This window comes from Schistosoma mansoni, chromosome 1 (assembly GCF_000237925.1).
Source record: "Schistosoma mansoni strain Puerto Rico chromosome 1, complete genome".
Taxonomy (NCBI): Eukaryota; Metazoa; Platyhelminthes; class Trematoda; order Strigeidida; family Schistosomatidae; genus Schistosoma; species Schistosoma mansoni.
The window spans coordinates 45,787,290-45,799,494 of NC_031495.1; the positions used below are offsets into that span (position 1 = coordinate 45,787,290).

A 12,205-nucleotide genomic window follows, 5' to 3' on the forward strand; every position below is an offset into this window, starting at 1 on the left:
TACGGCGTTGTTTCAGTTCTCTGGTAATTTGCCTTAGGGTACAAATAGATCAAAACATGTGTCTAAGAGGTTCGTGGTGAAATTTTTCAGTTCTTTTTGTAATGAAGAATCCACTTGACAGGGTCCCATTGATTTACATACATGAAGCTTATTTGGCTTCTGATATTGAGATTTTTATCTCATCAGTAAACAGCAATGTAAATCTCCTCCTCACCTCTTTCCTTCTACGGAGAAACGTACAAACCTTCTTGCTGAACTATAAATTTGTTTAATACCTATGGTTCTATTGTTCAATCTACTGAGGATGCTGAGTGTATAATTCATTGTATATCTGCCTTCCAAAAGTTTAGTCTGACTTGGGCTGACACGTTATTGTTGAAAACCATACGAAAATAAAAAGTGGTGACTTCATGGCCACTCTTACTTAGTGGTGACATATAATCGAGGTTTGTGACGTCATCTCCATAATGAATTAATATGAGGTATAGTAAAGATGACTTCGAGTCCGCGTCGTATCTAGCCGCTTCTCTCACACATTGCACTAGGGCACATATAATAACCACATCAACTGATTATGTTGAAAAGAATTTTTGAACAACTCAATCGTTAGATTTTTTCAGTCTATAGTAGGTGAATTAAAGTCTCCTAAAATTGAACATCAACCAACTGAAGACCAAGTGTTGAAACCGTCTAGAAAGAAATCATTCACATAAAAGTCTGGGCTGAGGTAAAACAAAGCTATTAGCAGATCTCATGCGGAAAATAATTGATACACCCGACTTTCATGGTATATGTTGTCCATAAAGGTAGTAGGGGATAGTAATTTGTTATAAACTGAAGGATACTGATTATAACTTTAGGGGTTTCTTGTTATAGCAGTCCTTTCACTTGTTACACGTATGTGGGACGTTAATTTACCTTAGATGAATATCTACACTATATTCCCACCCAGTGTCTATTCTACAGGACTTCAACACAACTCAGATCAAGAACACGAGATTAGCCTGACTATAACGTCAATATATTTCACACCAAAATCCGACACAAGGGACAGTCAATCAATAACAGTCTATCAACAACTGTCAATACACAATAAGGATAGGGGAATATATATAACACATATAACACCTGTCATCCTATCTAATGTCTGACTCATCAAGACAACCAATCATTGTCATTCTCGCCCACACATCATAATTCTAATAAATAAGGCTACTATTTCTTTACGCTTCTGGGTTCTGTTGAACTATACTGTAGCGAAATTTCCAAAACTAAGTTTCCTATTATCTACAGAGTGTGCCAGCTGTACTTCTATGGAGGTGATCACATCTGACTTGGTGAGATTAATCTGTACACCCGATTTCGGTCACTTGTTCAGATAGCTCCTGAAGTTCATGTAACAGATACAAAGGTCATTCGAATAGTTTCATACTGCACACAAAGTAGTGTCGACATGATTCTCCATTGAAGCTACGCCACTCGAAATTTACAATGCACATGTCCTTCTCACCAACATCTAATCCTAGCTTCAGCCTACTTTCAACTCCTCATTTTTTCATACGGCCAGCAGGCGACAAATATGTAAGGACAAAGACTCTTGATCCATTCAGGTTACGTCGATTCTATGTTTTCACATTCCTTTTGTTGGGGCGTTTCAATAACACTTTTAGAAGCCCGGTCTGGTTATTTTTAAAGTCCGTCCAGCTACCTAGTCAATAAACCTTTAACAACGTGACGACTGAGATATCTTGAGGTGTTGGCTAAGTAGACCTTGTATCCTTTAAATGCCATTCTCAAAAATCCAAAAGTTTACTCGCCCTGGCTCTGAAAGTTAACTGACCTATTACTATGGTGATTCTTCGATACTCAAACACGGTTAAGGAAACCGGGTTTCTTTTATGATATTAGGTTTTTTCGCACTCTCAATTAGTATTCGTTCATCATTCATAATTACAGTTGCTATTGTAGTTGCTTATGTACTTATTTATTTATTTAAACACATAAATATTGGTACAAGGGGGTGTAAGATCCAAACCTAGTTTCCAACTAGGTTTGATTTGTTGAATAACTGACGAGTAAAATTAGAGACGCGCACCCCCAATCGAGATCAGAACAAGGTGTTTTGGGGGTAATAACGGTTCTAAATTTCATTATATATACAAATGTACAAATTTACCTAAACAAATATTACCACCCAGTTATTCAACCAACAATTGGTACCAAAATATTCAGTCTAAATTACGATGAATAGCAAAGTGATAAGAAATATATGAAAATTACCGAAAACACCAAAAGGTGAGTGTTATTCTATCCTTTCTGGATAGATCAAGTAAGATTCCGTTTGAGCGGCTGTTTTATAACACAAAGTGTTTCAATTTCTGGGAAAGTGCTCCAATTTACAACCAAAAATGCACGATCCCAGTCAAAATCAAACCGCACAATCAAAGAGCGAGCAGTCAATATGGCAGCCGCCAGAATAATAACAATTAAAACAAACTAAATACAGTTCAGTAAGGAACATAGAGACTCAATAAAAAAGATAAGAAAACCAAGAAAATTAAACGTTACAGTCTTAATTAGCATCAAAAAAGTTAACAATATATACAAATAAAGAAACCACAAGGAAGAAATCACAAATGTATGCATGAAGGGATTCTCACTTTCAAAATGGATCTAACAGGGGGCACCAGATATATATGCGCCACACCCATTTTAGTTGAATTACACATATCGTGAGATTCCGAAAAATCTTCAACTACTTACTGATCAGATGATAACTTTTGTTGCTTTTCGTGCTGGGGGACGGACCCAGACTTATGATTCCGTTGGAGCGCAGAGGAAAACCACTTTTTCATGATAGATCACTTTGAAGTGGGTCATTCTTTCTTCGGCCCACGTGAGTCGGTCGATCTTGATTATACTTGAGAAGACTGCCCGGAGATTTGTGCACCAATAGATCAATCATCGTCTGACTCACATTAGTTTCGGCCAGCAAAATTAGACATCCTTACGTGACTTTTATCAGTGTCCACCACTGCAAGTTCTTTACGAACGAGCTGCACCGTTGGTACAACCACACGCATTCGGGTTTACTGAACCTTTTAAAAGCTGAAAATGTAAGATTCGCACACGCTTCATGGTCCGACTCATTTCACGTATCGTGTTGCATAACACTATCCATAGGATACCTATAAATTTGGCGTTGACATTTTTTTATATTCCGCGATCATCTATGAAGTGATTTCAGATAATTTGGAAAAATTATGGCCGAAAAAGTCGGGCACCAAGAAAAAATGAAGCAAAACTGAGGTTGGAACTTTTACAAACAAAACAAGCAACTCCAAACTTTGATGTTGCTAAGCATACGCAAGACGTTTGAAACTGCGTGATATAACTGTGAGGACGGCAGGTTTGTATTAGTGTGCCATATTATCTGTATATCAGGCTGACAATGCCATAATTATTGTAGTTTAACAACACTTTATCAGCAACACCTTCTATAATTGAATCGTTCTCACCCAGTAAAATCCGAATTCAGAAGCGAGGAGGTTGGAAGATATATTTGATCGGTTATCAATATACCGAGGAATTACTGGTCCAAAATGGCTAGCGATCTCAGGAGAAGTTGAGCACAGCGTTCCCACTCGTGATCTGGTGTGGGTGCATGACCAAGCGCCTTCAGCTAGGTGATTCCGCTAAAGCTAAAAGGTAAAATGAGCTAATCTTAATTGTAAAAAATGATGTGTTACTGTGCTACTGTTTTTCACCCTACCTTATCTTAATCTAATTTTATAAATCAAGCTCATATGTTTAACTGCACCATTTCGTTGTTCTCCCAAGTCCAAACAGGTTTCGTTTTTGTCTACTAGGATGGCTGAGCCTCCAACCAAGGTGAAGATATTGGAAACTCCTGAAGATATTCGTGAACGACGGGAACAAGTTTTGTCTCGCTATTCCGCATTTAAAGAGGCAACACAGTATCGTCGTCATAAGTTAGAGGAAGCTAAGAGGTTAAGTCTAATACGGTTAAATTTTACTTTCGAAGGTACCAGTATTTTAAGCGCGATGCTGATGAACTTGAGAGCTGGATTAATGAGAAGTTGCAAACTTATGCAAATGAGGATTTTAAGGAATTGAGTAACCTCCAGGTAAAATATTTAAAGACTAACCGTTTGGTTAGGCCAAAAAACAAAAGCATCAGGCTTTTGAGCTCGAAGTCACAGCTCATGCGGAGACACTATCAGCCTTAGATTCTTCAGGTGAGGAGATGATAGGGCAAGGTCACTATGCTTCTGAGATTATTAAGGTAAGGTCTTGCTCTACGTACCTAAGTAACATTCGTAGAACCGGCTCGATGAGTTACACGCTCTTTGGGAAAGGTTAATGGCCATGTTCAGAGAAAAGTCGCGTCTCATCAACCTTACTCTTAAGTTCGTCCAGTTCTTGCGTCAGGTTGATGAGATACTTTTCTGGACACGTGAGAAGGAGACCTACGTAACTTCCGAAGACTTCGGTCAGGATTTAGAGCACGTTGAAGCCCTACAAAAAAAATTTGACGAGTTTATGAAGGTTTGTCATTATTTCCTGATTGATATTTTTTAGGACCTTGAGTACCAGGAAAGTCGTGCGGAGGACATTTACCATAAAGCAGATGAACTTCTAAAAGAGGAATTTCCTGAAGATACCTTAGTAATAGAAAAGTCACGTGAGGTTCGTGAAGCTCTGGAACGCCTAAAAAATCTGGCCAAGATGCGCCAAGATAAACTTCTTGAAGCCTATGAAATACAACGTTTCTTTCGGGATACTGATAAAGCCATATCGTGGGTAAATGAAAAGTCTATTCCTTTGTCTATTGAAGATTGTGGTCGTGACTTAGCTTCAGTACAAGCACTGCAAAGGAAGCACGACGCTTTGGAGAGAGATCTAACTGCTTTGGATGAAAAGATTGGTCAACTAGGAGATGATGCTTCGGCTCTTGCACAGAAACATCCGGACTCTAAAGACACAATTCAGGGTAAATATGAGGCTTTAATTGCTGCTTGGGGAAAACTTAAAAACCAATTTGTGGATAGAAAAAGTAAGCTAGAAGAGTCTTTCAAGATGCAGCGTTTTCTCGCCGATTGGAAAGACCTAAATATTTGGATGACAGACATGAAAGGTCTGATCTCTTCCGATGATCTAGCAAAGGATGTGGCTGGTGCTGAAGCCCAAGTAGAACGCCATAAGGAATATACTGCGGAAATTAACTCTCGAAACGATAGTTTCGACACATGTATGTCAGAGGGTCAAGCACTGATCAGTGTTGGTCATCCATCTAGTGGGGAAATCGCCGCAAAGCTTTCCAATTTGGAAAGAGAAAAAGCTGCCCTTCTGGAATTATGTGAAGAAAGACGCGAGCAACTAGAACAATGTATGGGTCTTCAGTATTTTTATCGGGATGCAGAACAGTCAGAGTCTTGGATCGGAAAGCAAGAAGCACTTTTGGAGATCAAGGATGTCGGTGATTCCCTCGATTCAGTTGAGGCACTTATTAGAAAGCACGAAGACTTTGAGAAATCGTTGTTAGCTCAAGAGGAAAAGATGCACCATTTTGATGAGTTGGCAAAGAAACTTATAGAAACAGACCACTACGCTGCTGCACAGGTCTCAGAGTTGCAACATTCTTCGGAAGACAGACGAAGAGCCTTGAAGGAAAAAGCTAAAAGGCGCCGTCAGTGTCTTGAAGACTCTCACCGTTATCAGATGTTCGATCGTGATGCCGATGAAATGCAATCTTGGATATCAGAAAAACTAAAAAGTGCACTTGATGAAAGCTATAAAGACTCAACTAATTTGCAGACAAAAGTCCAAAAACATCAAAACTTCGAAGCTGAAATACAAGCTAATCAGTCTCGCGTTGAAGATATTAAGAAAACGGGTCAAGATCTGTTAAACGCAAATCACTGCAATTCAGCTGAAATAAAACTAAAAATCGACCAGTTAGATGAGACTTGGTCTTATCTTATAAATGCTATGGCCAACAAAAAAAAGAATTTGGATCAAGCTAGTCGACAACAACAATTCGTCCGCAATGTTGAGGATGTGGAGTTGTGGTTAGATGATGTTGAAACCCAAATTGCATCAGAAGATGTTGGCCGAGACCTTAACGGAGTAATGAATGCACAAAAGAGACTCAACTTACTGGAATCTGATGTTGCTGCACATCGTGAGCGCATAGAAGCATTTAAAGTCCAAGCTGACACATTTGCTGCTGAGGGTCATTTTGATGCTCCCATAATCCAGGAGAAGCAGCGGCAACTATCTCAACGTTATCACGATTTACAGAAACCATTGAATCAACGTCGTGAAAAACTGTCAGATGCTTACAAGTTGCACCAGTTCTTTAGGGATGTTGAAGACGAGGAAGATTGGATTCGAGAGAAAGAGCCAGTTGCGGGCTCCACCAATGTAGGTAAGCAGAAAAATCAATTATTTAGTCGGCACCTGTTCCCCGCACACTTGTGTGCGGTTTTTATGTGCCGTAAAACAATTAGCTTCTTTTCACAGCAGTATACAGTAGTAGTATGCTGCCTTTTGCAGATGCTTATATGTTTTTACCTCTGATATCCTATCTCATGTTTTAATAATATACGTATGGACTGTTGTCACTAAAATGTCTTGATAAATCAGCCTAAGACCCGAGACAAACATGTATTGGTTACATATGTACTGATTTGCTCCAACTTCTGTGTGAAAATGTGGTCGACACAATCGTGAGATGGTGGAAAAGATTTGTAGCTCATACATACTTGCATAATCGTGCCTGGTTCTACATTGTTAATGGTTGGCTTTGGTTGTTGTATACTTAACCATAAAAACAGGATTCGACAAGTAATAGGGAGCCAAAAATGCACCAAACAAATGGTTTTTAAAGAATTAGGCGGACCCATCTCATATCGGGGTCAGTTCATACTAAATACCAGGTAATGGAATACTGTTGTTATTGGGTAAAGTCTGTTTTTCTGTTCATCTGATTGTTCGGAATGTTTTCTGCTTAAGTTACTGTTAGTTCCACCCACGTATTCGTTGATTGTAAATTAGTGTAACACTTAATGTAGTAACCCATCTATACTTGCGTATGGCAACTTGGACCGATGCATGTATGTGCCTGGTCCTACGTTGTAATTGACTGACTGATAACTTTGTGGCGGTTCATTGTACCGCCAGCCAGTCGTAGTTAATGTGCGGTAATCCGAAATTTCACACCTCATCAAAACGAAAAGAACTTAATAAGTAATGTAGTCAAATAATCTTTGAGGTGCCGATGGTGGAAATGACTAAATATTATATGGTTGGTCAGTCAATCACAATATAGAACCTGCACGTAAGTACGTCGGTTCAACTTGCCATACCCCATTAGCACGGAGTTGACGTTGTCAAACCGAATCCCAGAATAGTAGAGGTCTTAAGTGTCAGTCGTAATAGAAAAGATTAGGCATCGAAAATACGACTTGTAAAGAAACTATAAATTAGCTAGACAAAAAATACTGAGAAATCTAGAAACTCAGGATTTGGAGGAAGACAAAAAATGGATGCAGCTGTACCATCACATGATTCGGAGCCACATTAATTGATGTCTCTAACCATTGGTTACGGTAATCACGTGAATCCTAACCAGGTAGTCTGCAACTATTAACATGGCCCAGTCTAATTGTCAGTGACTTCATTGACTGATGCCATGTTTTGGTGTGACCATCCCTAGCTTCCAGCTTACCTTTGCACCATGAAACATCACCGGTCGAGGTAGACCGTGGTTGGACATATGGTTCGAAAAGACGAAGTGGGAAGACATGTATAGGAAAATAGTGGAGGTCGGGACCTAGAAAATGATATACAAGGAATACTTCTGTGCTATGCTCTGAGCCATATTATTCTCGTGTTGCCAGCCAGTAGTCGCGGTTATCACCGAATTCCAAATACTTATTCTATGTCTACCGACGTGGCTCAGAGAAACAGCCAGTTAATTCGTGAGTTAATCACATGTTGATTTTTTTCACTCGTAGCTCGTATCTAACTTGCTCCTACTCCATCTTTAGTCTCTACAACTTCGTTACCCAAGGTACTGCCATTTAGCGTCTATCTTCACACTTACAGGTTGTTGCATATAAGCAGACATAACCCTTTTAGGAGGTTCTAAATCACGGTTTGTGAACTTTCATGTGGCTTGTTACATAACTTTTACAGAGTTTGTCGTTAACTGCGCTTATTGTGACAGTGCTACTCCAACCCAAGAATCGTGTACGATTCTATGTACTCGGTTTGGAAATGGTCAAACAATCGTGTTCAGTTTCCGAGACTGAAATAGATACCGACCCAAAGGTTGGGAGTCGGATGCTGAAGTCGCAACTATTGCACTCATAGAGTAAGACGATTATACTCGGGAAACTTTGGTTCTTAAACCTAGTCGCTTGGTCGGAGATTGCTAATCCACCCTTTCGTCCTCCTTCATCACTTTCTCAACTGTTTCACATATTTGTTGGATTTTGTATTTACAGTCGGTTTTCACTTCTCTATTCCATTTTTTCGGTGCCATGTTATCTTTGTTTCTTTAATATTGATACTATCGTTTTAGTTCTATTGCTCTGCATTGTATTGTAATGTCATAAGCCGGTGTGCATTCAGTGTCAAGTCCTACTTTGTGTATATAGATTATTTTGAGTAGTGAATAAGAAACTTAACAAAAAGTCAGGATGTTCCTTGCGTTTTTGATAAATTTTTGACAAGTTAAATAAGTTTTGCCCTTGTGTACCAATATTTATGTGGTCAAATAATAAATAATATTTCAGATTTAATTATACAGTCAGTTGGCCTCTACTTGTCCATTGTTTCCGGATGTATTTATATATGCTCCCCCTAACCGATCAGTTTAAATGTTTCAGGTCGTGATTTGATTGGTGTGCAAAATTTGATCAAGAAACATCAAGCAATATATGCGGAAATAAATGGTCACTCGCCACGCATTGAGGAGGTTATTCAAGAAGGTCAGGCCATGGTACGCGCCAACCATTATGGGGCTAACGACATTGAAAGACGTATGGCTGATTTAACTACTGATTGGTCTCAACTTTGTGAAAAGGCAGACCGTCGACGACAGCTGTTGGAAGATTCATTGCAGGCCCAACAGTACTTTGCTGATGCAAGTGAAGCAGAAAGTTGGATGCGAGAAAAAGAACCATTGGTCGGTTCGTCCGAGTTTGGTCGGGATGAAGACTCTACGGAAGCACTCTTGAAAAAACATAACGCTCTCCTTGCCGATATTGAGGCATATGGTTCGACTATTGAAGCCCTTGGCATTCAAGCTAGTAGTTGTCGGATGCAAGAAGCCCCAGTAAGTGATCTCGGCAAAGATGTAGTTATGGCTTTATATGACTACCAAGAAAAGTCTCCTAGGGAAGTTTCAATGCGGAAAGGAGAGATCTTAACTTTGTTAGCCAGTAACCACAAAGACTGGTGGAAAGTTGAAGTGAATGATCGCCAAGGATTTGTCCCTGCAGCATACGTCAAGAAAGTTGAGGCTCCTGTTTCTGACACTCAAGCTGGTTTAGCAACTAAGCCACTTACTGTAGCGTCGCAACAGCAACGTTTGGAGGAGCAATATAATTATCTTCTTCAGCTTGGTCGCGATCGTCGAGAGAGGTTACAGGATTCTGTTGAAGCCTACCAACTAGTTAGAGAGGCTAACGATTTACATCAATGGGTAGTTGAAAAAGAACTAGTTGCTGTGACGGAGACCATCGTTCCTGGAAGACTAGAGGAAGTAGAGTCAGAGAAAAAGAAGGTAGATGAGTTCGTTATGGAACAAAAGGAAAGAGAAGCTAGAGTAACAGAATTGTGTGCCAAGGCAGATAAACTCAAGCGAGGTGGTCAGACTGAGGCTGTTGAAAAGATAGAAGGTATTATCATGCAACTACAAAAGAAGTATGAGCAGCTGGAAGAAGTCACTGCCAAAAAAGCTAAAGAATTAGAAGATATTGATGCCGTTCAGCGCTACCACAGGGAGTGTGATGAAGCCAAAGAATGGATTGAAGAGAAGGAGAATAGATTACTAACAGATGATGTAGGTAATGACTTCACATCTGTTCAGCGTCTTATACGTAAACATGATGCATTAGAAAGGGACCTGGTAGCCTTGGGAGAAAGAGTTAAACAATTAGATTCAAAAGCTGCTGACTTGGTACAGATCCATCCTCAGGATGCGGAAGCTATATGTACACATCAAGAAGAAATCAACCATTTGTGGGATGGTCTAGCTGCAACTGCTGAAAAACGAAAAGCCAAACTTTTAGATTCCTTAGATCTCCAAAAGTTCCTCGCTGATGCAAGGTAATAATTACTTAGAGCTATGTATGTATATATCATGCTATATTTCGGATAAATATAAGATTATCTAGTTTCACTCGGTAATTATAGTCTAGTTCAGCTGTTGTTTGAGATTTTGCTCAACCCACCATTTCACACAGGAGGCTTCAAACCATATTTTCCAGTAACACTGCTAGAGTAAATGCAGTAAGTTTCTAATGGATAATTTAAAGTCAAACAATTGAACTATTAATCTACCACTCATGTAAGTGATACAACATACACCCCCTAGACTAATATGTTTATTCAAGTTGTGAATCTAAAGTAGTGAGTAAACTAATGGTAGTTAAACACTTCTAAAAAAAGCCCAGAGAAAGAGGAAAGACACTAAGCGTACAGTAACGGGCTTTTAAAAAGCATGAACGTACTTCTAACAACAAGTACCTTACCCTAGTTTTCGTAGTTTTGTTTATGAGATGCATTTTGAAATGGTACTTTTTCTAAGTGTTTCTATATTTACTTTCAGCTACAGAATCCTACTTTTGAAGAATAATTTAGAAAGTACTAGTCAACTAGTTTTCCGTACTATTTCCGATACCGACTTAGTAGATCAACTTATTTCTCTTCATATATCCGACATATAAAGATATTAGTTTTTATTGGGTCCCACATTTGTCGAAAATAAACGAACGTTAACTGATTACTGTCTCTAAGTTTAATGTGAAACACGTTATCAGTTAGGTAAATTAAACTAAAACTTGGTTTTTTATTTAACAAATAGTTATTCCGTTTGTTTATATATAATGTTTTTGTTTTCAGGGATCTCCAGTCTTGGATTAGTACAATGAATGCTTTAGTATCGTCAAAACAAGTGGGCACATATGTTACGAGTGCAGAATCGTTGTTAGATAGTCACCGTGTAAGTCCTTTCATTTACATTATTCATTTTCACAGGAATACCGCACGGAAATCGATACTCGTGCTCCAGCTTTCCAAAACTTCGAATCCTTCGGTAAGGAGTTACTTGATAATGGACATTATGCGTCGGATATCGTACAGCAAAAACTTCAAGAAATCACAGAAGCAAGAGAGGCGCTGAATGTGTAAGTTAGTACTTTTATGAGGAAAATAAGTGCTTTTTGTATACAGTTTACATTTTCATCCTAAATAATTTGCAGCACAATCTGGTTCTTTGAACCATGTAATAAATCCTCATATCATCTTATTTTAGTTAAAATATAGATACAAATTTTATGTTTTTGAACGTTTACCAGGCTTTAATACTTATCACTTGCATTGATCAACCATTCAGTACTAACCAAAGTCATGTTTGTGCAGTCCTTAGTGGTGATTGAATTCTATCGGTCGAGTTACAATGTGGCCATTAGCCTAAATGACTCACCATGTTTTTATGTTAGGTGGTTAAACTCAGCAACAAACCCTATATTTAAAAGATAAACATCTTAAGTCCCACCGTCACGGCATTTTACTTCTGCTTTATGCACAGTGAACAGCCTTTTAAATAAACAAGTAGAAATGTAGTGAATTTTTTATTCAATGGATACATAAACGTAAATGCTGCATCAAGTGGGTCTTACATACAAAATGAAAATGTCCCCAAATAGGTTACCAATCAGCTACTATGAATTTACTTTATAAAATGAGTGCAAATAAGGTGTTTTCCAAAAGTCTTTTAGTGAGAAGTCGTTTTTCTTGTAATGCATAGTACTGACTTTAGATTCGCGCTTATCATTGAGGTTTTCAATTTTGACTTACTAAAGTTCATGCATGAAAGTTTTTAATCACAAATATAAATAAACCCAAATATCAAAACTTTTGATATTGTGAAAACCGTTCTCTGTATATG

The 12,205-nt window shown here is 38.6% G+C and overlaps 1 protein-coding gene across 1 annotated transcript in view; it reads left to right on the plus strand.

Annotated features, from left to right (window-relative positions):
- The window catches only part of Smp_196570 (putative spectrin beta chain, brain 4 (Spectrin, non-erythroid beta chain 4) (Beta-V spectrin) (BSPECV)), a gene marked incomplete at both ends in the record, with an annotated part of 57,456 nt that overhangs the window by 36,025 nt on the left and 9,226 nt on the right, over nt 1-12,205 (plus strand). Inside the window, 8 exons of the mRNA XM_018794594.1 lie at nt 3,802-4,010; nt 4,046-4,148; nt 4,181-4,306; nt 4,345-4,569; nt 4,603-6,451; nt 8,919-10,362; nt 10,500-10,545; nt 11,251-11,441. Of these exons, the coding sequence (XP_018648992.1) occupies nt 3,802-4,010; nt 4,046-4,148; nt 4,181-4,306; nt 4,345-4,569; nt 4,603-6,451; nt 8,919-10,362; nt 10,500-10,545; nt 11,251-11,441 (4,193 nt within the window). The remainder of the gene's footprint in view (nt 1-3,801; nt 4,011-4,045; nt 4,149-4,180; nt 4,307-4,344; nt 4,570-4,602; nt 6,452-8,918; nt 10,363-10,499; nt 10,546-11,250; nt 11,442-12,205) is intronic.